General features: G+C 43.6%; 1 protein-coding gene across 3 annotated transcripts in view; it reads right to left on the bottom strand.

The window, feature by feature from the left end:
• THOC5 (THO complex 5) overlaps positions 1–27,332 on the bottom strand; it is a 35,123-nt gene continuing 7,791 nt past the window's right edge. For 2 of the 3 annotated variants that reach the window (XM_041728611.1, XM_041728612.1), the window contains exons 7-22: positions 27,177–27,323; positions 25,057–25,171; positions 19,905–20,037; positions 19,159–19,191; positions 17,752–17,829; positions 17,032–17,072; positions 16,698–16,797; positions 15,212–15,320; positions 11,189–11,290; positions 10,593–10,689; positions 9,901–10,015; positions 8,511–8,614; positions 8,289–8,376; positions 3,894–4,009; positions 3,036–3,226; positions 1–202 (exon numbers count right to left, since the gene is read on the bottom strand). In XM_041728611.1, coding sequence (XP_041584545.1) covers positions 139–202; positions 3,036–3,226; positions 3,894–4,009; positions 8,289–8,376; positions 8,511–8,614; positions 9,901–10,015; positions 10,593–10,689; positions 11,189–11,290; positions 15,212–15,320; positions 16,698–16,797; positions 17,032–17,072; positions 17,752–17,829; positions 19,159–19,191; positions 19,905–20,037; positions 25,057–25,171; positions 27,177–27,323 — 1,633 coding nt within the window. In that variant the 3' untranslated portion in view covers positions 1–138. The remainder of the gene's footprint in view (positions 203–3,035; positions 3,227–3,893; positions 4,010–8,288; positions 8,377–8,510; positions 8,615–9,900; positions 10,016–10,592; positions 10,690–11,188; positions 11,291–15,211; positions 15,321–16,697; positions 16,798–17,031; positions 17,073–17,751; positions 17,830–19,158; positions 19,192–19,904; positions 20,038–25,056; positions 25,172–27,176; positions 27,324–27,332) is intronic. The other variant, XM_041728613.1, reaches the window with a different exon arrangement.

Genomic DNA, 27,332 nt, shown 5'->3' with positions numbered 1-27,332 from the left:
CTTGGTCAAGTGACACTTTAATAGACTAGAAATAAAAAAACTGTCTTTGGAGAATATCAAGAGCCCCATGTGGGCCAAAGCAGAAAGTAGAGGCACAGCACTTCAGGCATAAGGAGCAACAACAGGCGAAGTGGGAGGTCAGCGATGGCTGAAGAATCCTTGAGGATGGTTATATTTAAATGGCTTCATCCTGCTGGGACCCCTAGAGAAAAAGGAGAAGGGAGATCAGTTAATACCATGCCCTTTGGGCTCACAAAATAAATTACAATTCATCCACATGAGAAAAAACTATGCAGCTGCTGGAGTGGCAGGGGTGAGGGGGAATGACACTGTGAGAAAAGCAGACTACAAAACAATATGTAAGATGTGATCCTGTTTTGGCGAAAATGTATACTTGCAAATGCATGAACACAAACCTGGAAAGGCCCTCATTAACAACAGGCACTTCTGGAAACCCTCACATTTTTTTTCGTTTTATATATATATGTATCTATCTATATTTATATTATTTATATTTATATTTATTTATTTGGGAGGGAGAGAGAGAGAAAGCATGTACACAAGCCAGGAGAAGGGGCAGAGGGAGAGGGAGAAGTAGACTCCCCGCTGAGCAGGGAGCCTGATGTGGGGCTTGATCCCAGGACCCCAGCATCATGACCTGAGCCAAAGGCAGATGCTTAACTGACTAAGCCACCCAGGCATCTCTATTTTATTTCCATAATAAGTATAATAGAGCAAAAAAACCTTAAAGTCCTCCTTTGCAGGGAAATTTCCATGTAGGCAGAGGTGAAAAGAATCTGCACTAAGTGCCTGCCAAGAACTATGTGCTTTATACTTACTACCTCTTTGATACTATTTCTACCACTTCATAGATTTTACAGATGAAAAAATTGGCTCAGGGAGTAAACTGCCTGAGATTTTATGGTCAGAAAGTACAAGGCCTAACTTCAAAACCAGGTCTGACACCAAGCAATTATGGCCAAAACGTCAACCTTATGAAGCTAAGGTGCTTCAGCTATAATCCTGGCCCCCAGGCAGAACTTCACACAGGGGCCTCTTCTACACAACTCCACAGTGAATGATGTCCAGCTAAAGGGCCTCTTTTGTCTGCCTATGATTGACATTCAGTGGTAACACTGAATGAAAGGTGACACCCTAGATCTTGGTCTGAAGGAGGGGTATGTGTATATAATTGGAGAGATGAGGACAAAGAAGGTTTTAATTCCAACACCAATGCAACCACTTACTTAAGTGAGGGCTTACTCTGCATGCATTATATTTAGCACTTTATACAAGACATCTGATTTAATTTCATTCTCCCAACAATGCCTGAGGTGGACGCTGTTTTACCAATGAGGAATGTGAAGCTCAGGGGGCTAAGTGTAGACCCTCATCACACAGGTAAGAGCTGCAATTTGAACCCATGTCTTTCTGGCCCCAAAGCCCTTATTTGTAATCACAATGACACATACTTCCCAACATCTGAAGGGCACAGAATCACCTGGGCAAGTCTAGGCTTATGGCTAATGAAGAACCCACAGCCTGAAAGCAGCCAGCCATACGCAGAACCAGACCTCCAGTCTCCTGCTTCCAGGCTAGCACTTTGTAGCCCAGCCCCTTGGCCTCCTGATACCAGTGGTCAGCTGGACTCCAGGCCAACAAACTCACATCTCAGCAGTCATGGAGTTAATTGCGCCTGAGTAGCCAAAGGAGCACATCCCAGAATGCTCTGACAGAGGAGCTCAGCCTGGGTGACACACAAAGCACTTCAGGAAATGGATCCTTTGGGATCCGATTAGATAACAAAAAATAAACACTGGCCGTGTGACAGCTTCCATCCTGGAAACGTGTTATAGCAGGCTGGGACAGTGGGAAGAACTGAGTTCTCACATAGACCCACTAGGGAGAGCAAGTCCTAGAAGCTACCAACATCTAGCCACCAGCTCCGCCTCTCAGCAGCCACTTGGGGGCTGGAACTGGTTATTATCAGATAACATGAAGAACCAGGCCAGGTGGAAGTGCCAGATGGAGGTGGGAGGATGCTGGCACAGCTTCCAGAGGCTGGGACTGGCTATCTGAGAAGAAGGTGAGGGGCAGGTAAGGCACCTTTAGACTGACAGGGAAGAGGGGGATGTCCTAATTAAAAACAGATTATACCCTCTCCCAGACACCATTCCTCCCCAGCTGCTTGCTTAAAAGGGAAGGACATGTCTGAACAGTGTGGACTCTGGAGTTTTGAAACTGACTCCTTAAGAACAAGAACATGAGGGGATGAAAAGGAGAGAAAGGACCTAACCAAAGTGAAAAGAGTAGTAGCTAGAAGTGCCATGAGCACAGATACACCAAACATCAAGCTGTCAGGATCTAATGGCATTCTGTGAGCCCGTCTGTGCCAGGAATGATTCTCATAGTTTATATGAATTACCTCTAATAATTCTCTATATCTACCATGAGCCAGACAGTATATTTCCATGTCAGCCTTCAGCAATACGTCCAGCGCTAAAGTGACTCTGTCAAGGTCACACAGCTGGTGAGCAACAAAGCAGCAATCTGCACTTATGTCTGTCTCACTACAGAGTTGGTTCCTTCCATGATGCCCGACTACCTAAAGCTGCACCCTAGGAAGACTATGGCAGACTGGGCCTGGTGGGGCTCTATGCAGTTTTAAAAGCTTATTTGGACAGTAAAAAGCAAACCCTGTTGTTTTCCCAAAAAAAAAGCACAGGAAGTTCAGCTAAATCCTCTCGGTTCATGGTCTGGTACTGCTCATTCAGTGGGTGGCCCACCTTCAGGGGTGCTTGTGAAGAACAACTGGACCAGGACAGTAGGAAGTAGGCTGTAGGGAAAGTTTCAGGAAAGAGGGAGCAAGCCCTCCCCCGAAAATCTGGCTAGAATTTTAATTTATCCTGTGAGCAGAGATAAGTACGCCTGAGAACAAGCATACCCTCCACACCAGGCTCTGATCTCTTCCCAAGTCCCTGTGAGAGGCAGGGCTGGAGACCACCAGAACCCCAGTGCTCCCACCCTCTTCTCACCTGAAAAGCCGCAGACACATCTTCTCCTGGGGAAATTCCTTGGGCCCCTCCACACTGTCATCGTGGCTCTCAGTCTCCAGGTAGACATCCAGCAGCACACACAGGCGCTGCAGCTGGTTGGTCAAGAGCTGATGGCTGGGCCGGGGTCCGCACAGCTCCTTATAGCACACGTTGACCTCACTCTCCATGGCCTAAGAAGTGGGAAAGCCAGAAATTCAGCACTACCGTCAGACTGGTTGGGTCTGACAGCCCCACAAAAACTGTAGCTGGGCCTCTGTAGGAGCTAGGTCACACCAGATCAAACTGGATGGGTTTGTCCTGAGGCTCCCTGTCCTTAGAATAGGGTCTTCCTGATTCTGACCCCTAACTTTCCCTGCCCAACATTCGCACAGCCAAGAAGATGGAGGTGTGTAGGGAAGGAATCTTAAGAGCTAAATCAGAAGGTGTTAGCATTAAAAACATGAACAATGGCCAGAAGACCACTACAGAATCAAATCAACAGGTATAATGATAATTAAGCCATTAGGATCTCACACACCATTTCATTTCAGCACTTCCACGTGTCTGAGTTTATTCACATTTCCACAGAAGCCCAAGACAACAATCTTTTAAGGCAAGGATTTATATTATCCCCATTTTAAGATGGGGTGACCTCAAGCTAGGTAAGTGGTTAATACGGGTCTAGGCTTTCTCTTCTACTATCACACCCTCCAGCAAATTCTATAAATCCTGGCAGGTCCCTCTGTCCTTGGAATTATGCCAGTGGCCAAGCTCTCAGCTGCAGTAGGTTCTGGCACTGCCCTCCCACTCCCAAGGGCAGTCTCCCTGCTTCTCCCATCAACCCCAGCAGGGCCTTACCCGAATGTTGTCATCATTGCTATTGGTTTTCTCCCCTTTCCAATTCAGACAGAGCTGGAAAATGGGTGGGATGGAGGAGTAGCCAGGGTTCAGCACCACAGCAGCCTGGAGTTTAGCTGGGAAGGGAGGAATGAGGAAGAATTGGTTGAGACAGAGTTTGCCAGCCAGGGATCAACCCTAATGGACCCCTGAGGCTAGCTTTTTGTCTTTTTTTTTTTTTTTAAGATTGTATTTATTTATGCATGAGACACACACACACACACACACACACACACACACACACACAGAGGCAGAGACACAGGCAGAGGGAGAAGCAGGCCCTAAGCAGGGAACCCGACGTGGGACTCGATCCCGGGTCTCCAGGATCAGGCCCTGGACTGAAGGTGGCCTTAAACCGCTGAGCCACCTGGGCTGCCCTAACTCTTTGTCTTATATTAATTCAAGTACTGCACAACACATTCTGGTACTAACTGACTTTTATTTTTGTTCTAGAATTTCCAAAGTAGAATTGTCAAGTTGCAGAAAGTGAGGTCCTGTTAACTCTGGTCCCTCCAAGGATGAAAATTTGTCTGGACTCCCCGGAGTCTGGTCTACACTGGGTCTGCCCAAGAGTTCTATTTGCTCCTTTGACAGAAGTTTATTTTAACTGGCATTTCTTTTTTTACTGGCAAGTTAAGGATTTTTTTCACATGAAGAATTACTATCTGTTTTTTCTTTCCAACAATATTAGGTATTAGCTGTTACATCATATACATTTTCTCTATTCCTTTTCTTATGAATTTTGTTATGTGAAACTTTTTAATAGCCAACATTTATTGAGTACTTACTGTATATGCTAAGCACTGTGCTAAATAAACTCTTTACACACATTTTATTTCATCCTAGCAATGATTCTATGAGATGGGTACCGTTATTACCATCCCCATTTTACATATGAAGAAACTGAAGCTCTGATAGAAACTTCCTTAGGATCAAACTGTTGCAAAGCAGCAGTGCTGAGTTTAACTGTCTGATATCAAAGCGGTGTTCATACTCATTAAAAAATAGGTTTTTTTTGGAATTTATTCACTTGAGAGAGAGAGAGAGAGAGAGAGTGTGTGTGCGCATGAGAGAACATGAGCAGTGGGGAGGGTTAGAAGGAGAGGGAGAAGCAGATCCCCCACTGAGCAGGAAGTCTGATGTGGGGCTTGATCTCACGACCCCAGGATCATGACCCAAGCCTAAGGCAGATGCTTAATCATCTGAGTCACCCAGGCGCCTCATGTATTTTTCAAGACTTTATTTTTATTTGAGAGAGGGAGAGAGACAGCACAAACAGTGGGGAGGAATAGAGGAAGAGGGAGTAGTAGACTCTTTGCTGAGCCAGGGGCCAACACAGGGTTCGATCCCAGGACCCTGAGATCATGACCTGAGTTGAAGGCAGATCCTTAACCAAATAAGCCACTCAGGTGCCCCCTGAAAATAGTTGCATTTTATAGCATATTCATTTTTTCTCTGGTGACAGCCTTTGCCTTTCTCCACAGGATGACATTTATCCTTTCTACCAACAGGTTAAGTATGTCATTCCTTTTTCATTATTTATGGGGGAAGAAGAACTGTTGACACATGACTAATTCAAACAACAGAAGATAAGAGAGTATAAGTTAAGAGAATTCTTTTCTGATAGTCTCAATTACATTTATTAAAAAGCGAGTCCTACCTAAAGGATACAATAGTGATCCAAGGGGGAACCTACACCCCAATGTCCACAACAGCCAAACAATGGAAAGAGCCCAGATCTCCACTGAAAGATGAATGGATAATGATGATGTGGTATATGTACACAATGGGATATTACTCAGCAATCAAAAAAAAAATGAAACCTTACCATTTGCAACAATGTAGATGAACTAAAGGGTATTATGGTAAGTGAAATAAGTCAATCTGAAAAAGATAATTATCATATGATTTCACTCATGTGGAATTTAAGAAACAAAATAGAGGATCATAGGGAAAGGGAGGGGAAAATAAAATAAGATGAAATCAGAGAGGGAGACAAACTGTAAGAGAGACTCTTAACTATAAGAAACAAACTGAGGGGATCCCTGGGTGGCACAGCGGTTTGGCGCCTGCCTTTGGCCCAGGGCGCGATCCTGGAGAACCGGGATCGAATCCCACGTCGGGCTCCCTGCATGGAGCCTGCTTCTCCCCCTCTGCCTGTGTCTCTGCCTCTCTCTCTCTCTCTGTGTGACTATCATGAATAAATAAATAAAATATTAAAAAAAAAAAAAAGAAACAAACAAACTGAGGGTTGCTGGAGGGAAGGTGGGTGGGGGAATGGGCATTAAGGAGCACACATGAGCACACATGGCAGCCCTGGTGGCTCTGTGGTTTAGCACTGCCTTCAGCCCAGGGTGTGATCCTGGAGACTGGGGATCAAGTCCCACGTCAGGCTCCCTGCATGGAGCCTGCTTCTCCCTCTGCCTGCCTCTCTCTCTCATGAATAAATAAATAAAATCTTAAAAAAAAAAAAAAAAAAAAGCACTCATGATGGAATGAGCCCTGGGTGTTACATACAACTGATGAATCACTGAATGCTATCTGAAACTAATAATATGCTATATGTTAATTAACTGAATTTAAATAACATTTAAAAATAAAATAAAATAAAAATAAAAAATAAGAAGTCCCTTCTTTGTTGTGGCTTCTGTTCTAACAGTTAGCATACATTTCTGGATTTACCTCTATTCACCAATTTTCCGTTTTTAATCCATCAGTTTTCAAACTGATCTGTTGTAAAGTGACTTAAGGATTGTTAATATATACATACATATATATATATATTTTTTTTTTTGGAACTGCTGCCCACTTATTCATTTAAATTTCACTCTTGAATTTTCTAATTCTATAATGCATCTTATGAAAACTTTATTTATCACATTTATTCTGATGGGTCTAGAACACTTACTATCTTTACAAGCTTTCATCTGCTCAACTAGGAAGCATAGTGACATCTTCCAGTGACGACTTCCACTTGCAGCTTTATAAATTTCTTGGACTACATATTTTGTGCCCTTTCAAAACAGTACTCTAGGTTATTTAGGGACAAGATAAAAGTATTTTTAGAAAGGAAAAGGATGGGAAGCAAATGTACAAATTCCAAATAGCAGTCACCAATCATAAGGGAGAGAATGAAGTAGAAACCAGGGAACTTCAACTATATCTATAAAGTATTTAATGTCCTCAGAATATTTTTAAAACACACAAAGAAAAAAGAATGGAAGATATTAGGGTAGAGAAACTCTAACATCAGAGAGTGCAACCTTTCCTTATATTTCTCACACTGTCTTAGAACCACAGACAACTCCTTCAGCTCTGTGGCCAGAGCACCCAGCCTCAGGGTCAGATCCTGTGGGCAGTCCCAGGCTTGCAAGGCAGGAGCCAGAAAACAGCTCCACAGGCAGCACCTGGGTGGCTCCACAGGAAGCCTTAGCAAATTAGACACCAAGATAGCTGTGAGGAATCATGAATCATCACTTTTCGATGCAAAGTGAGTACAGGAACACCAGACAGAGAGGAAGGTCCTGCCACTCTTCATAACCTGAGAGTGACATGTCACCCCTTCTGTGAAGAGGAGGAACAGGTATCTGCTTTTAGAGAACGATAAAGCAAAGGGCTAAGAGCTCAGGTTCAGACGTCAAACTGCATTTGTGACTAAGCCTAAATGTCACCTATAAAATGGGAATACAGGTTTCTCCTATTATCCAAAGTAAAGCATTCCTATGAAACCTTTCATAAGCCAAAAGGGCAAAAAGCAAGAGGCATCCCCCATATTCTGAGCATTAATGCCACTTTATTTAATAAAAGCCTACATTAATACAGTAATAACTTCTTTGATAAAAGTGAAAAAATTTTAAAGATTTTACTTATTTATTCATGAGAGACAGAGAGAGAGAGAGGCAGAGAGAGAGGCAGAGGGAGAAGCAGGCTCCATGGAAGGAGCCTAATGTGGGACTGGATCCCGGGGAATCCAGGATCAGGCCCTGAGCCAAAGGCAGATGCTCAACTGCTGAGCCAACCAGGTGTCCCAAAATTCTCCTTTCTTTTGGTTAATGAAAACAGGTATTAATGTAGTTTTTTTGGTAAAAGCAAAGTGGTGGAATGCAAACTTTAGGAAAATGGGGGATACCTGCATTACTACTTCCAGCACTGTCGTGAGGATTAAATGAGACAAAACATGGATGTGGCTGTGTTACAGATCAAGTCCTCACTGAATGATAGCTCTTACAATCATTACTATTTGCTAAGTCACCCCAGCAGGATTCCAGGATCTTTTGCTTTCTTTGGACAACCCTCAGGAATGTTTTATTCTTACTAGCTACCCCTGCCTACCACTGTGATGAGAAGATCAATTACCTGTGCCTCTTTCCACAAGTGCCATGTAGTAGAGATTAGTGTCCTCAGCCAGTCCCGCCTCTACAATGTCCTTGGTGAAATGCAGCTCCTAGAAGTCACCACAGAGGAGAGAACTACTGTATTCTCTAGTCAAATCACCTGCACTTCTGGTGGAAGGGCAGGAGCTGAAATGTGATGTGGGTCTTTGGGACAGCAAGGGTGACCTGTCACTCCTCCACTCACCATGTAATCCTCATGGGCAATTGTCACCCACTTCACCAGGCGGGAGACCACCTTTGCAGGGAAGAGGTACTGGCAATCACTGGTAACTGGTACAATGCCATGTTCTAAAAGAGAGCAAGATACATGGCATTACAAGTAGAAATCAGGTGCTGCACTGGGTAACTGGTATCATCTGGAGGGCTCAGCTGGCCCTGCCAGCTGTCCAGGTAGAGAAGGCATTCAGTAGATGCTCTGGTCAACAAGTGCCAGGAATGCAGGCACACCAATCTGACCTTCAGCTGGTGCTATGTGCTTGTTGCCAGACCTAGCACCAGCATTCATGGTGCATTACATTTAATGCAAATGATGGCTAGTGAAACAACACCCCCCTCCCCAGGTCATCAGAACCAGTGACAGGGCCTCTGCAGCAGTGACTGTTAATTAGATCAAATAGCTGAGAGGGCTGTGTTTTCATAGCTGACCTTGATGGAGGAAATGACTGAAGTGTTCTGTGTCAGTTCCTCTAAGGGAGGAGACCTAGAGAACTGCTCCAGGGCAAATTCCTGCTGGCACTTCAATCTGCAAATATGCCAACACAGTAAACGCTGTCCAGGATGACAATCATCCAACCTTGGGATAAAACTCCAGTAATGCTGATGAGGAGCAAGCCCGACAGAGGAGTAATGCTGCCCTGGAGACATCTGGGTCCACGTGTAGTACAAGAATTGCTCCAGAGGGGTACAGTCTCTAGATGGGTCCCAGAAATACAATGCCTTTCCTGACAGTGACTATTTTAGATCAGAAAGATCTAAACTCTCACTATTCCACAAGTGCCTTATGCATGGTGAGCCCTTGACAAGTATTTACTGAATGAATGAAAAGGAACACCCATTTGGCCACCACCTTAGTTAATGGCTCATCACAATCACCTGGGAGCTTATGAAAAACACTAAGGTTCAGCCTCACCATGGAGGATGCTAGCTCAATAGGTCTTAGGGGGGGAATGAGGGGGTGGTTCCCTGAACAGCTATACTCAAATAAGCTAAATGTAAGCTCTACAAAGCATGACCTAGGCTATTAATATCTGTAGAATGTATACCAAAGTCTGACATGCACTAACCTAGAATAAGCTGTTCCTGACCAGTCCACTAACTTGGACCACCCAGAAGGCTTTGGGCCTCTTTTGTGAGCTAGGACAGCCTTCACGGCCCTGAGAGGAGCTCAGATCTCTGTCTAGATGGCTGGTAGCTCTCCCCCAGGGGCCCTGCCAACACCTCTGCTCAGCAAGAGCCAGGAACCAAGGCTTCTTTGATGTGTCACCAGGATTTAAGACATCAGAGCAAAGGATAAGTCATCTTCGTTTCTGTGTTGTCCAAGTGGTCCTTAAGCCACAGCCCTAACATTAGCTTACCCAGGGATGCAAACTGTTTGTGGAGGGCCAGGCGGGACTGTACCCTGGTCTTCAGCAGTTTCATGGTTGTCTCCATGTGGCTGGCACTCAGCGAGTGGTCAGCAATCACTGTGTGCTGTGGATGACAGTGAGCAGCATGCCTGAGTGCTCCATCCCTTCCTCCAGGCACTGCTTCTCTCCTAGGCCCTGCTTGCCTATGGTAGCCAGTACCACCCACACCCTGAGATGGGTATCTTATGGGAATGGCAGGGTTTGCCTGCTATGACAGGCCTGATGCTTAGTTCCAGCAGGAACAATACAAGGTACTGGGTCTTAAGAGGACTGGCCAGCTCCTGAGAAAGAAAGACTCCTGCTAAGATGCCAGATCCCCTGGGATTCTGTTGACACCTCATTTTTGGCATCTTTGTACCCGACTGAGGGGTGGCAGAGCCTGGAGCTATGTTGCACCCAGAGCAAGGACCCAAGTTACTTTGATCAAGACAGCTACTGGGCTCAGGGAGAAGGCAAAAGGTACCTGAACACTTGTAGGCCTCAGACATTTTAGTATCCTGAGTGGAGGGAGGACAGATCATAGCTTGGAGGAAAAGCATTCTAATAATTCAAAGCCCCTAGAGGCCATCAGAAGCTTTTCTGGAGTCTGTACAGGAGGTGAGGAAGATCCTTAGCCAAGGAGAATGGATCAGTGTACACACCTGGGGCTGCTCTTTGGGGAAGTGGAGGCCACCCAACTTCTGTACCCACAAATAGGGGTGACCTAGGTCAAGTACATAGTCTCTCAAAGTCAGGATGCTACAGAAAAGAACACAGCATAAAATGATTTTATGTCCTTTCTTCAGTGGTCCCAGGGTAGCCTTCCTCCTATCCCCCTCTACCCACAAATGGGCTGGTCCTATAGGCTCAGCAACACTTACAGCCAGGTTGCCAGCAAAGCCTCCAAACTTCATAATCTCCCTATTGTGAATTTCACCTCTCCCATGTTTGTTTTTCTCTTTCCACCCCAACTTTGAAACAAATCTCAATAAAAAGGTAGTGCCCTTGATCTCTTCACTAGCCTACCAATTTTTAAAACATTTTAAAAGTTTTTAATACTCAGAAAATTAAAATGTTAAACTATATTTTTGTATCACATGTTATCATGTCCTCTAAGTTTGATCCTTCCACCCACCCTTCCATATGGTCTCCACTCCCTGCTGACAGGCCTCTGGCCCTAACAGCTTCCCAACGCTGGGCTTGAGCTGCCAGAGAAACTCCAAAGCAGAGAGGCTGGGAGAAAACACTGCTGACTCACCCAACTTTATCAAACTGATACTGATTGGCTGGATTTGGAGTTTTTTTTCCGTGATCCCCCGGATACAAACAGCTCAGGACTGAGTCAGGAGATAGCAAGTCACTGGAAAAGGGAAAAGACTGCAGTGAAAACGCTGGCCAACACCTTAAGGCAGACTTGGTCATCTGGGGATGATAATACCACCTACTGTGATGATCATGCTACCAATTCCAGAATCTTCTTGTGGACCAGACCCTTTATACTTAAGGTCCCCAGATCCTCACAACCCTTTGAAGGAGTATAACCATTTCCATTTTACAGAGGAGAAACTCAGGCTTTGAAAGATATGGCTTGTCTAAGATCATACTACTAGTAAGTGTTACAACTGGGATTTGCACTGTCTGATCAAAGACAGTAGTAGTCCTAACTGCCAAATTTTTGAAAATCCTATCCCTTCAAGAGGTTTATGGTGACCAGGGCCTTTCCTCGAGGCAGCAAATTGCTATGACGCTGGAGATAAAATAATCACAATTTTCATAAGGGCATAAGAGATTCCTTTCTATTCTAAAAGAACAAGTGCAGAGCTTTGATGGTACGTGTATCTCACTTTGACCAAATCTGATGCTACTCACAGAGAAAGGTCCCCTTTATGTTCCCAGAAAAAGACATTATCACATGCGGAGACAAGGTGACCCAGAGCTATAAGCAGAGAGACAGCACCATTGCCACCCACCTGGAATGGTTAGGGCATAGCCTGTAATAAACATGATAAGTGGAGAAGGGATGGGAGGGGAGAGGAATAAGCTGATCTCAAAGGACAAGGATCATTCTTTCCCTCAACCAGCAGGGGGTTCTCCTTCGCCTTTTCAGGTAAGACATCAGGAACAACTCAGGCAGAACGGACTAATCCTGCTGCTCAGACACGCTGCATGCCTTTAAAACAAGGATCATTCTTTCCCTCAACCAGCAGGGAATTCTCCTTCACCTTTTCAGGTAAGGCGTCAGGAACAACTCAGGCAGAACGGACTAATCCTTCTGCTCAGACCCCCTGCATGCCTAAAGTGGCAGCTTTGGACTCTTCCCTGTTCTATCTCTCTTACATTCTCTCCCCTCCTCAAGGTCTCTGCCCCTTTACTGCCTTTCATGGAGAATTGGCTAAAAAATAAATAAGAACTATCAGTCTTTTAGGGGATCCTGGGTGGCTCAAGTGTTTAAGTGTCTGACTTCAGTTCTGGTCATGATGATCTTGTGGTCCTGAGACTGAGCCCTGAGTTGGGCTCCCTGCTCAGCACGTAGTCTGCTTGAGATTTTCTCTCTCCTTCTCCCTCTGCCCCTTCCCCTTCCAATAGTAAGTAAGTAAGTAAGTAAGTAAGTAAATAAATAAATAAATCTTAAAACAAACAAACAAACCTGTCAGTCTTTTGGCCAATATTTAGTGACTATCACTAATATAACGAATCAACAAAAATAAAGCAGAACAGCTAAAGCTGCATAATAAAGTATTCCTAATTAACAAAACACGATGGAAGAATTAAATCTTCTTGACAAAATTTATATCCATAAATATAAGCGTGGTTCAGGACAAATGAATTTGGTTAAAATAATGGATGTAAAAGGAGAGATTATATATAGTCATAAAAATACACCAACGGGCTCCTGGGTGGCTCAATTAGGCATCCAATTCTTGATCTTGGCTCAGATCTCAATCTCAGGGTACTGAGTTTATGTCCCGCGCTTGGCTCCACAGTAGTTGCGGAGCCCACTTTAAAAACAACAACAAAGGGCAGCCCCGGTGGCTCAGCGGTTTAGCTCCACCTTCGGCCCAAGGCGTGATCCTGGAGACCAGGGATCGAGTCCCATGTCGGGCTCCCTGCATGGAGCCTGCTTCTCCCTCTGCCTGTGTCTGTGCCTCTCTCTCTGTGTCTCTCATGAGTAAATAAATAAAATCTTTAAAAAACAACAAAAAAAACCCACCAAAACAAAAACTACCCAATTACTCAAATCTTTGATATAAAATAATAATAAACTTTAAAAGATTAAAAATTTGGTAAAGTAAAAGTGGAAAATAATTAAAAGTGGAAGAACTGATTAGTTAAAATGCCCTAATGAGGATCATCTGGAAAATAATTTTTTTTCTTTCTTTTCTTTGTTTTTTAAAGGTTTTATCTATTTATTTGAAAAAGAGAGAGAGTATGAGATAGATCACAAGCAGGGGGAAGAGACAGAGGGAGAAGCAGACTCTCTGTCAAGTAGGGAGCCCAACATGGGACTCCATCCCAGGACCCTGGGATCATGCCCAGGCACCTCTGGAAAATAATTTCTTGAAGAAATATTTAGCAAGGTTGGTTAAACATTAAATCATTTGTATTAAGAACATCAATTCTGTGGGACATCTGGGTGGCTCAGTGGTGAGCGTCTGCCTTCAGCTCAGGGCGTGATCCTGGGTCCAGGGATTGAGTGCAGCATCAGAAGCTCCCTACTTCTCCCTCTGCCTATGTCTCTGCCTCCCTCTCCATGTCTCTCATGAATAAATAAAATCTTAAAAAAACCCAACAAACTTGGGGCAGCCCAGGTGGCTCAGCAGTTTAGCGCCGCCTTCAGCCCAGGGCCTGATCCTGGAGACCCGGGATTGAGTCCCACGTCGGGCTCCCTACGTGGAGCCTGCTTCTCCCTCTGCCTCTATCTCTGCCTCTCTCTCTCTCTCTCTCTCTCTCTCTGTGTGTGTGTGTGTGTGTGTGTGTGTGTGTGTCTCTCTCTCATGAATAAATGAATAAAATCTTTGAAAAAAACAAAAACAAAATACACCAATTCCATAAAGAATAGATCCTGGCAATGGTCGTCAATGCTAATGCTACAAAAATAAACCACCTGTGCCTCCTGATCAAAGTACTTGGCATCTATGATACTGTCCGCTCCTGTCCCCTCAACAAAAAACCCAACCCAACCCAACCCAAACCAAAAAACCAAATCTGATCAAGCCTCTAAATCTGACTATAATTTACATGAAATGCAAATGGAGCACCCACAGCTGTAAGTGGCAGACTGGGGACATACTGGGGTTCTGAGTCCAGCTGGTAAGCAGTCAGCAGCACTGCCCCCATCATTGCACAATGTAGGAGCTCCACCACTGCCTCAAGCTCCTAGATAGAGAGCTCTGGCTGGCAGTGTAGCCCGAAGAAGCAAGCCCTGGGCTCCCTCTGCTGGGGCCAGGTGAGAACAGGGTCAATTCATCCCGAGTACCCAAAGGTGACCAAACACCACTCTCAAACACAGGGACTGAGGCTGCAGCCTGAAGTGGATGTGAACGCTAAGTACAGGGTAGAAAACCCAAGGACACCAGACCATCAGGTAGCCGCCACAGAAAGAGCCACAACCCAGCAGGCGCTAGACTCCTGCCACACTCAGTGGTCTTTGTACAGCCAACTCGAGGACTCAGTGTGCAGGACTGCCAGGCCAGGGTAGTGCTCTTGTAAGTGAGGCTATTTAATGTCCAGGCTCTCTTGGGTCCGCTTGCCTTCTTCCTATTCCTAGCTGTGGAACAAGACCACCACAGTCAGGGGCTTCCTGGGGATACTCGACCTGTGGCAATGATTACTATGCCTCTGCTCACTTTCCTCAAAACCTCTTCTCACCACCAGGTAAGGACAACCTGGTACGGGGTGAGCTGTGAAACAAAAATCCAAGCACCTTGGGAGAGAAAAGGTAAAGGAAGAGGACGGCCTAAATTTAAATTTGTCAACCTAATAATGTCTGCCAAACTCCATTCATGCCTTTCCACTGTTTATAAAAACAGTGCTCTGCCCTGCCTACTCAATTTGCCATACACTGTAGTCATTTTATCATCTACTATGTAGTAAAAGGACCAACTAAAGTCAGTGAGTGCTTCCTAAATATCAGTTATGCGCCAAGACTTCTAGGCCATGTGGATGTGACAACAGAAATCAACACAGTCATGCACCTCCTCAGAGCGTGAGGAACCAGGAGCAGCCCACACTGAGGCTCTTCTCACAGCCACCCCCACTTTTCACAGCGCCTGCCCAATACCCTGCACTGATGGGGGTGATCAACTCCGTGGCGGTCGTCACTTTGGCTTTTACTGTCATGATGTTGAGGTTCATGAGGTAGTAGAAAGTCAAGTGAAGTACACTGTCATCTGGAGGGGGAGGAGGAAAAGAAAAGCAAGTACAAGGTGAACATGAGAACAGTTTATGGTGTAATGGAACAGAAAAATCAGCAAGGCCTTTAAAAACTTTTACTATAAAAACAAAACTCAACGTCAATTTTATATTGATTTAAAAAAGAAGAATGTCTACAAATTCTTAGTAACTCCTCTCTCCAACAGGGGGAACTTTATTTCCTTCCTCTTGAGTGTGGGCTGGACTTAGCTGCTTCTAACAAGCTCCAGACTCCCAGCCCAGAGGCCTTTGCTCAAGTAATCTCAAGTGATCACCAAGTGGATCCAGGTCTGCGTCACCAGTAATAAGACACAGTGACACCAATTACCCCTGATTTGATGTGATGATGACACATCTATGGCATTCCTCCCCCAAATCCATAATCTCCGTCATTGTACTGTGGATCATTGTACTGTGGATCATTGTACTGTGGTTAGGTAAAATGCTGACAATCAGGAGAAGCTGGGTGAAGAGCATGAGAACTCTATTATGGAGTAAGTTTTTAAAAAAAGTATAGAGAGGACCAGTGTGCACAGTATGTTTCCATTTGTATAAAAACTAAAAGGAAAAGAGAATACACACTTGTATAAAAGCTTCTCAATGTATAGAAGAGTTCTAGAAAATACATAAATGTGTCATAATGGTTGTCCTTGGAGGTAAGACCAAGGATCAGAGTCTGAGAGTCTCAGGTGAGAGAAAAACTAGCATGTAACTGTTAACTCTTATACTCCTAGAATGCTTTATCATGTGCTTTTTTATCCATACAAAACTAGTTTCAAAGCATATATTCTCTACAGAATACAAACCTCTACTTATGTCTGTTATATTAAGCACAATGGTCATATTACTCAAAAATATGCATACTCAAGGTGCCTGAATGGCTTAGTCAATTAAGTATCTGCCTTTGGCTCAGGTCATGATCTCAGTGTCCTGGGATCAAGCTCCACACTGGGTTCCCTGCTCAGAGGGGAGCCTGCTTCTCCTGTTCCCTCTGACCCTCCCCCTGGCCTGTGCTATCGTTCTCTCAAATAAATAAATAAAATCTTAAAAAAAAAAAAAAAAAAACTAAACTAAAACCTGCATACTCTTGCGACTTGTTCTGTGTCTCTGACTTAACAAATTCAGAAATTGGTGTAATTCTACCAATCATTCATTATATGCCTGGTTTTGTTGTTATGGTTATGACTTCAAAAAAATGAAACAAACTCTAAGCAAAACAATGAGGAAAAACAGAGAAATATGAAACTAGAATCTTTTCTTGATCAAAGAGGACTTTGGCTTGCTGGACTTTGTACACCTGCAGCTAGCCAAACTTTTAGATGCTATGGGGTCCCCCAGAACAAGGAAAACCAGACCTTTGCATTTCAGGTCCAGCATGACTGATAGCGGGTGCCTCTTCAGCATCTCCTTGCGTTTGTCATCCAACTGAACTCCCAGTGTGGGTCGCCGGCGTTTCTGGACAAAGGAAAGATCAAAGCAGATAAGCACCGGTCACATGAATCTCCCCTTCCTTCTCCCTACAGGTCAGGGCCACGGTACTGCTGCCTGGGACCTGCTGCTTCAGGTATCTGGCTGCCAGGCCCCCAGCAGCCCTTTCTTTCCAACCTTTCTCTTCTGCTTCTGGGGAGAATGGCACCTGCCAACTAGCAGGCAGTTGCTTAGCATACTCGTGGGGGACACGGCTCTCACCGTAGTCTGCTCCTCCTCAGCATCCGAGTCGCTCTCATCATCTGCAACCACAAAAAAGCATCTAGAGATGGGGAGGGGGGTCCCAATGCTCCCTAAAGTGCCTCAACCCACCAAGACTCTGTGTCATTTGTAAATGGGTTTCTTTAGAATACATAATAAATGAATTTGCTGCTGCTTATTCAGTATAGAAGACACGGTGATGCAAGGAAAAAACAGAGAAATGCCTGATAATTCCACCCCAACCCCTCAGTTCTGAAAATACTTTTTAATGTCATCCTATGGACCACAAGCCCCTCCACTGGTAATGGTGATGGCTGCAGCAACAGTTATATAAATAATAACAACAGTAGCAGCTCATGCAATTTGAGGAGTTGCTATGAGCCCAAAATGATGCTAAACACTTTGCACGCATGACCTCACTTAATCCACGATAGTCTATATGAGGTATTACTATCTTGTTTTGACAGGTAAGTAAACTGAGTCTCAGAAATGTCAAAGAGCTTTCCCAGGACCAGTGAGCTAGTGAGTGACAGGGATGAAATCCACAAGCAGGGTTTCTCCCTGTCTACCCTTGAGCATTAAGTCATTAAAGTCAAGCTCTCTCATACTCAGAACCAGTACAGCTAATTTCCAAAGGACTAGCACTATGCCCTTGGGTGATGACCCAGTGCTCCTAGAATCAGCTATGGAGGACCTGGGAGAGGATACCAACTAAATTACCTTGGGAGTCTTCAGGAGGCTTAAATAAAGCCTTGGCTTCATCCACACTGCCTTCAATTGCCACAGACAACGTCTTATCTGTGAGCAAGAAAAAGCTTCATATGACAGCTGCTGAGAGAAGGAGCTAAGCTACATAAACAGGCTATCTCTAGGACTGCATTTCTTCTGCCTTTGTCACAGGAACTTACTGACTGGGAGTTAGGAGGGCAAAAGCCCTTTCTTTATTTTTATTTTTATTTATTTATTTTTTTAAGCCCTTTCTTTAGATGAAGAGGAACAAGGTAGCAAACTTAAGTCTTTTTTCCATTGTTTACTGAGAAAAAAGAACCCAAGTGCAGATTTTTGGGACAAGCGCCACCCGAGACTACGGTGAACGCCTCTCTTTTAGGCTTACACCAATGCCCAATCCCAACCTAGGGCCTAAAGCCACAAAATACCTTCTGCCAACTGTCTTAAAGGTTCTGATCCAGAAGCCCATAACTATCCTGGAAACGGTGGCTCTAAGTGCTTATTCTCTGTTCTGTATTACACCTAGCATCTGGCCAGCATGGTCACATTTAACTGGGGAGGCAGGGCACTGGACAGAACTTGGACTCTGTAGTCTAGTCCCAGATCTGAGTTCCTGCCCCATCAATTCCTAAACATCTGGAAAGTTATGTCACTGCTCTGAGCCCCATTTTCTACATCTGTGTAATTCTGCCTTGACAAATGGTAGCTGCCCAGTGGGTGGTGAAGACCAAATGAGCTGATGCTTAAAATTATACAAAATTGTTTCTTTCAAATTCATGTTTAATTTTCACAACAACCCTATGAAAGCCATACCATTATTATAGCCACGAACTGAGAAAATTAAGGCTCAGAGAAGTTAGATACAATAGCCAGAAGTATAGCTAGGCTAGGATTCAAGACCAAGTCTACTCAACTTGAGCCCAGTGTCTCAAGCACAAATGTAAGTGGGCTGTTTCATGCACCAGGACTGACTTCCCTAGGTCACACCTGTCCTGCCTTTATAGAACTCCATACGTCTAGTGTTGGAAGGTCAAGACAAACCACCACTCCTCCTGCTCCATTCAAAAGGGTATACAAAAACAAAAAAAAAACAAAAAAAAAACAAAAGGGTATACAGATTACAGGTAGTCACAGGAGCCAGAAATGGTTTGATCAACTGCACTAAGGAGGGGTGGCAAACTTCCTCTACCACTGAGATAATACTCCCAGGTGGCTGGCCACTGGTCTCTGAATGCTCTGCATGACCCAACATACCTCACCCCAAACACACTGGCTGCCCCCACCAACCACTGGCAAATACCAAACTATTCTTTTGGGTAGCTTAATCCTGAAATTCTACAGTAAAATGGGAAAGGAAACAGGATGGGTTTAAACACAAAAGAAAATAAAATTACTCACCCTGTCTAGGGGGCTGGGAGGATTTCATATGAGCTGATGATGGAAACAAGAAGGAGAACAAAAGGGAGGGAGAGGACCAGAAGGACCAGGAAGACACAAGAAGAGAGACAGTAATGTGTCGGTGCCCATGGCTGGGAGAAGCATGCGCTGGTGCGAAACATGTCTGTCTGATGCGATGGGGTGAAGAAGAAAACTTTAGATGCTGGGTGAAAGCTGCAGTAGGGCAAAAGTTAAGGTCTCCAAAAACTTTTCAAAATCCTAACGAAGTAAAGATTGCCCTTAAGCTTAAAGCAGAGACATCTTCCCACTTGGTAATTCACTGTAGTGACATGCAGCTGGTTCGGGCGTGGTGAAAGCCTAGGAAAGCTGCCTGGGATCTGTGTTTACCAAGTCCTTTCTCTGAAGAGGGGCAAGAGGTGCCGATCCACCTGCCAAGTGTGCCTTGATGGGCTGAGTGTCTGGGAGCCCAGACAGGCTGCCTGGGCACTGCACCCAACAGGTGACCAGCCAGGCTCATCAAAAGTTCAAAGCCATCCATTCTGAAATGCCTACCAGGTTAGTCTAGCCTCAGGCCAGCTGGTCAAAGCAGCCATGCTGGGTGGTGCGGCAGGGATGTAGCATCTGTCACCTGTGGGCTTCTGAGCAGGACCAGGGAGCTTTCCTCAGCAGGCAGGGCTTCCAAATGACTCAAACGGCCAAGGCTGCTGCTCCCACAGCCCCTCCTCCTCACCAAGCCCCGTACTCACCACAGGCCTGCCCATATGCAGTGGCTTGGACAAAGAGGACATAGAGGGGAGGTGGCAGGTGTCTAGCTGTCTCATACTGCTTGTGAGCCTGGTCGAACGGCATGAACAGGTACTCTTGCACTGGGAGGGAAGCCTGTGTGCAAGAAAAGAAGGATTTTTGTTTTCTCTTTTTAGGCAGTCCACATGTGAAGAGGTGGCTGCTGAATTACCAAAATAGCTTTTTATTTACTAAAAATACATGATAAGCTAACAAAATAGATAAAAGGTCAATACAAAAAATTCTATTTATACAAGCAGTGAACAGTAAGAAAATGAACTTAAAAAAAGATCCATTTTCAACAGCATCAAGAAAACATCAATTAGGGGCACCTGGGTGGCTCAGTGGTTAAGCATCTGCCTTTGGCTCAGGGCGTGATCCCAGGGTCCTAGAATCAGGTCCTGAATCAGGCTCCCCACAGGGAGCCTGCTTCTCCCTTTGCCTATGTCTCTGCCTCTCTCTGTCTCTCATGAATAAATAAATAAAATCTTAAAAAAAAAAAAAAAAAAACCTCAACTAACCTAAACACATATAAGTGAAAGGTATGTAAGTCTCTACACAAAGGCCTGAGAAATCAAAGATCTAAATGAATGGAGATATATGCCGTGTTAATGGCCTGGAAGACTCAATATTGTCTTGAAATCATTTCACTCCAAAGCAATCTACAGATTCAATGCAATCCCACTCTAAATCCCAGCAGGTGAAAATTGACTAGCTAATTCTAAAATTTATTTTGTTAAATGCAAAGGGCCAAGAATAACCAAGATGATCCTGAAAAATTCAGCTAGAGGATATATGCTACTGGGCATCAAGACTTCTGATAAAGCTACGGTAAATAAGCCAGTGTGGTACTGATGCCTGGATAGACAAATAGACCATACACAAACCTACATGGACATTTGATTTATGACAAAAGTGGTACTGCAGCAGTGGGGAAAGGATGAGCTTTTCAATAAATGGCCCACCTGAATAACTAACATGGGGAAAAAAAAAATGAATCTGACCCTTACCTCATACTACATACAACATTTCCTTCCAGGAAACCTAGAGATCTAAATGTGAAAGACATACAAAAGAGCTTCTATTTAAAAAAAACAAGAGAGGGATCCCTGGGTGGCTCAGTGGTTTGGCACCTGCCTTCGGCCTAGGGCCTGATCCTGGAGTCCTGGGATCGAGTCCCACGTCAGGCTCCCTGCATGGCGCCTGCTTCTCCCTCTGCCTGTGTCTTTGCCTCTCTCTCTCTCTCTCTTTCTCTCTGTGTCTCTCATGAATAAATTAATAAAATCTTTAAACATTTTTTTAAACATTTTATTTAATAAAAAAAAAAGAATATCTCCATCACCTTGGGTCAGAGACAGATTTTTTTTTTTTTTTTTTAAGATTTTAGTTATTTATTCATGAAAGACACAGAAATAGGTAGAGGGACAAGCAGGCTCCCTGTGGGGAGCCCAATGCGGGACTCGATTCCTGGACCACAGGATCACTCACGACCTGAGCCAAAGGCAGTCGCTCAACCATTGAGCCACTTAGGTGCCCCTAGAGATACATTTCTTAAAAAGGACACGAAAACACTAACCTTAAAGGAGAACATTGATAATTAGATCATATGAAAATTAAGGACATCTACTCATTAAAAGGTAACATTGAGAGTGAAAAAGAAAGTCACAAAATGGAAAAAATATCTGCAAAAGACTCATGTCCAGAAAATATAAAGACCAAGTAATTCAACAGAAAAATGAGCAAAAGACTTGAAGAAGCCTTTTATAAACGAGGTAATCCAAGAGTTAATAAAAAAAAATTGGACGCTTAACCAACTGAGCCACCCAGGCATCTCTAACTTTTTTTCCTTCTAATATAACTTTTTAAAACAATGCACATATATTACATTTTAAAAAATAACTTTATGTATAGGAGAGAAAGCATACGGTTCATAAGCATATAGCTCAGTGAACACATCTATTTAACTGGCACCCAAAGCAAGAAAATGACCATTACCAACTTTCCAGAAGCTATTTTATTTCCCCTCTCAGTCACTAACTCCTCCCACCCCCGCATCCCCAGTGACTGTTATCTTGACTTCTAACATCATAAGATTAGTTTGGCTCATTTTTGAACTTACACAAATAGAATCGTATAATATATATTCTTGTGTCTGGCTTTTTTGCTCAACATTATGTTTGTGGGATTCGTCCATACTGTTTTGAGCACCAGGACTTCATTTATTTTCATTGATACTTAGTATCTGATTATATGAGTACTTCCAGTTTGGGGCTATGATGAATAATGCTGCTACAAGCATTCTTTGTCCTTTGTTGCCCTTGTGTACATATTTCTGTTGAATATATTCCCAGGGATGAAACTGTTGGGTCAGAGTATGCTAGGTATATTATTTAGCTTTGGCTAAAAAATAATAAATAAAAACTAAATAAAACTGAAACAGTTTTCTAAAGGTATTGCACTGATTTACAAAATTCCCCCCCAGCACCATATGAAAGTTCTATGTTCTTTTTTTTTTTTTTTGGAAGTTCTAATTGTTCCTACATCTTCACCAACACTTGATACTGTCAGTCTTTTTTTTTTTTTTTTTAAAGATTTTATTTACTCAAGAGAGAGAGAGAGGGATCCCTGGGTGGCGCAGCGGTTTGGCGCCTGCCTTTGGCCCAGGGCGTGATCCTGGAGACCCGGGATCGAATCCCACATCGGGCTCCCGATGCATGGAGCCTGCTTCTCCCTCTGCCTGTGTCTCTGCCTCTCTCTCTCTCTCTCTCTGTGACTATCATAAATAAATAAAAATTTAAAAAAAAAAAAAAAAAAAAAACTATCATAAATAAATAAAAATTTAAAAAAAAAAAAAAAAGAGAGAGAGAGAGTGCACAAGCAGGGGGGAGGAACAGCAGGAGAGAGAGAAGCAGACTCCCCGCTGAGCAGGGAGCCTAACACACAGCTTGATCCCAGGACCCCAAGACTGTGACCTGAGCTGAAGGCAGATACTTAACCAGCTGAGCCACCCAGGTGCCCCTCAGCTCAGGTCTTGATCCCAGGGTCATAAGTTTAAGCTCCACACTGGGTGTGGAGCCTACATAAAAATAAAAAGTTGGGGCACTTTTTATTATTCAGCAAAATAAAAAGCTGAAGCGGTTTAGTGCCGCCTTCAGCCCAGGGCATGATCCTGGAGTCCCGGGATCGAGTCCCACGTCGGGCTCCCTGCATGCCTCTCATGAATAAATAAATACAATCTTAAAAAAATAAAAATAATAAATAAAAATAATAAAAATAAAAGGTTGTATTCAAGTGTATAAAGCAAAAACTTCCAGGGGCACCTCACTGGCTCAGTTAGTAGAACATATGACTCCTGATCTCATGGTCATGAGTTGACACCCACATTGGACGAAGACTACTTTAAAAATAAAATAAATAAACCTCCCAGTCCCCAAACTCAAAAGTAATTGTTAATGACTTAGTGATTCCTCTAAGCATATACTGGACTCACACATGTACATACCCATATGGATACTTTATCAACAAAGATATATAATGAAATTGTACTTTGTTTTACAATGGGCATTGTTTTAATTACACGATAAGTCTTTGTTCTGTCCAATTATCCAATTATCAGTGATATGATGCTTTATATTTCCATCACAGCTGTAAGGCTGTACCATACAATAATTTATTTAACCAGTACCCTATTTAGGCACATTTAGAGATTCCAAGTTAATAGGAAAAATTAAGGGATGCCTGGGTGGCTCAATACATTAAGCATGTGACTCTTGATTTGGGCTCAGGTCATGATCTCAGGACCGAGATCAAGTTCTGCACTGGGCATGGAGCCTCCTTGTCCCACTCCCTCTGCTCCTCCTCCTACACCCTCTCATTCATTCATTCAGTCATTCATTCATACTTATATAAACATACATAAATAAAATCTTAAAAAACAAACAGGATACATACATACATGAAATCTAAAAAACAAAACAAAACAAAAACAGGAAAAATGAAGTACAACTCAAACTTTCAGTTTGTTTTCTTTTTGTCCTACTATGAAGTGCTACTGAGAATATTTAACAATTCGAATTCTATGTCTAGAATTGAAGGGGGGAAATGCAGATCTTTCCAAATCCTAGGAAAGGGAATTTTTATTTTCTCTAGGGTCTTTTTGCAAAGCTCCTCCATATTTTACCATTTACTCTGCTATGTAAAACTATGAGAATTTAGAGGGGTGCCGGGCTGGACTCCTGATCTTGGGGTCTTGAGCTCAAACCCCATGCTGGGCATAGTGTTTATTTAAAACAAAAACAAACAGGGGTGCTTAGGTGACTCAGTTGGTTAAGTGTCTGCCTGTGGCTCAGGTCATGATCCCAGGATCCTGGGATCGAGCCCATCAGGCTCCCTGCTCAGCACAGTCTGCTTGTCCCTCTTCCTCAGCCCCTCCCCCTGCTTGTGCTCCCTTTCTCTCTCAAAAAAATACATAAAATCTTTAAAACAACAACAACCCAAACAAAAAAATACTGTAAAAGATTTAGAGCAAATCTGGCCTCACAGAGCAAACAAAAAATCAGGTTTCCTACGTAGAAAGTGTAGAAATATTACAGTTTATATTACATTTTAAAGTGGGGACTTTTTCCTCTGATGGTACCTAATGCCTTTCGAATATGAGTAAAGTTCTTTTCAGAGGACATCTGGTGAACATCTTCTCCCAAAGTCAGTTAGGGACTGTAACAGATATCCACAGAAGCAGGCTTAGATGTCTGGAGACTGTGGGGCTGGTTAAAACCATTCTGGGGATAAACTAAACCTAGAGTTTGCAAAAGTATTTTACCTGGAAGAAACTCTGGGTGAAAAGAAAATATCCCAGGTAAATGTGTTCCTGAGCCCACCCAGCAGCATCTCTTCCTCCCAGGACACCTTACTATACTGGCTGGGCAGAAACTGCCAACAGGACCATCCTTGCACTGGGCTCTGACACCCATTAGGGTAACAGACCTGGCAAAACCCAAGGGAGACATGGCTGCTGGAGGCCACAGGTCAGCAAGGTCTTACAGGTCAGCAAGGTCTTACTTGGGTGCTGAAGGCAAAGCAAAGGCCAATGCTGGAGAGTATAGGGGAGATTCTCACCTGCATTATGCTATTGAGGCGAGGCTGGAGACTGCTCAGGTATTCCTTCTTCACTTCAATCTCCTTGAGGATCTTCTCCTTGTTGGACAGGCACTCTCGGTACTTCTCCGCCAGTCTATTGGGAGAGGACAGACCACTGTCACTTAAAGCTCCTGAGATGGGGGATCCCTGGGTGGCTCAGTGGTTTAGCACCTGCCTTTGGCCGAGGGCGCGATCCTGGAGTTCCGGGATCGAGTCCCGCATCAGGCTCCCGGCATGGAGCCTGCTTCTCCCTCTGCCTGTGTCTCTGCCTCTCTCTCTCTCTCTCTCTCTCTGTGTCTATCATGAATAAATAAATAAATCTTAAAAATAAATAAATAAATAAAACTCTTGAGATCTCCTGACATACCTATGGACTGTCACAATCTACCTAATCCACCTACCTGTCTCCATGTAGCGGTTATGATTAACTGTTTACCTAGCACTTATTATGTACCAAGTACTTAAGAGAACTCTTCATAAGCATTACTGCATTTAATCCTTATAAAAATCCTGAAAGAGGGACGCCTGGGTGGCTCAGCAATTGAATGTCTGCCTCCCGCTCAGGGCGTGATTCTGGGTTCCGGGGATCGAGTCCTGAATTGAGCTCCCCACAGGGAGCCTGCTTCTCCCTCTATGTCTCTGCCACTATCTGTTTCATGAATAAATAAAATCTTAAAAAAAAAAAAAATCCTGGAAGATGGGGACTCTTCTTTTCCCCAAAGGAAGAAACAAAGGCTAAAGGAGGTAGGTAACTTGCCAAGGTAACTCAGCTAAGAGCACATATAAAGCTGGGCTCTGAATCCATGCTTGTCCATTTCCAGAGGCTCTGCCCATTAGCCACTAGGGGATATCGTCATGTCATTTCCTGTTCCCTTTCTTGCCTCTAGGGTGTAGAGCCAAAACTTACACAAACACATGGATCTAGCAACCAGAGGACACAAATGAGGCCCACACACTGGCCTGAGTGGGGCAGGGTGGGGATGGATTCTGCACCACAGGAATACAACACTCATGGTTTGGCCTGTGTCAACACAAGCAGTATACCAGACAGGGGAGGGATGGGACCACCCCATCTGTTAAAAACCTAACACGAATTCCATAAGAACCACACTTAGTGCTTATTGAATTCATAACATGGACTGAAGGCATAAAATACATTCTATAAAAAAAAAAAAAAAAAAAAAAAGGAACAAAAACACCTGCTTCTCCAATGGAAAACAGAGTAGATGTGTCAACGAAAAGCTCTAGCATTCTCATACAAATATAGGGGAAGAAAGTTACTATAACGAAAGGGAAGCAGCCATGAAAAATCCATTATGAAAAATACATCATGTTCTTAAAAAGACCTAGATTAAATTATACAGCATAAATGTTGTATTTACATTAATAAACAATATCTTTATTAGTACAAGAAATTTTTTATACGTAAAGATGTGTGTGTTTTGTTTTTTTTTTTTTTTAAGATTTTATGTATTTATTCATGAGAGACACAGAGAGAGACAGAGACATAGGCAGGAGGAGGAGAAGCAGGCTCCATGCAGGAGCTCAATACAGGACTCAATTCCGGAACTCCAGGATCACGTCCTGAGCCAAAGGCAGATGCTCAACCGCTGAGCCAGCCAGGCGTCTCAAAGGTGTGCCTTAAAGCATAATTTATGAGAGCGAAAAGTGGTAACTTCAACAGAGAAAACATTATATAAATTATAATTTGTCTATACACGGGAATGTTCTCTAACCTTCTAAAATGATGTCTGCAGACCTTTAAAATACCACATGGACAGTATTAGAGGCAGGGGAAAAAGCCAAAAAAAAAAAAAAATTAGATTTAAAATACAAAAGGTATTTAGGTCTCAAGTGTTAAAATTAAAAAAAAAAAAAAAAAAAAAGTTATTCCAAAAATTAACAGCCTTAAGCAATTCCATCCCCATCCACATTCCTGTTGGTCTAGGTGTGAATTAATTACAAAATGGCATTTGGTAATAAATCATTCTGCTGGTTCCACAGAGCTTTGCTGTCTGACTGTGGGTCATACCAAAGCACTCCATGGCTAAAGGTCTGTGTCTGCAAGATTAATGAGGTCAGGAAGGAGGGTACACAACCTTTTCCGCTGTTCCAGCTCCCAGTCCAGACGTGCAAGGGTTTGCTGGTGAGGGTCTCCCATCGTGACTTCAGCCTTGCTAATATCTGGAGGAGCCTCCTTATAAAACTCCTCTAAACTGACCAGATCAATTTCTTCATGCTTTGACCTGCAAGCA

Source organism: Vulpes lagopus, chromosome 14 (genome assembly GCF_018345385.1).
Source record: "Vulpes lagopus strain Blue_001 chromosome 14, ASM1834538v1, whole genome shotgun sequence".
Lineage (NCBI taxonomy): Eukaryota > Metazoa > Chordata > Mammalia > Carnivora > Canidae > Vulpes > Vulpes lagopus.
The sequence above is the reverse complement of the archived record's forward strand: the minus strand, read 5'-3'. Positions and strand labels throughout refer to the sequence as shown.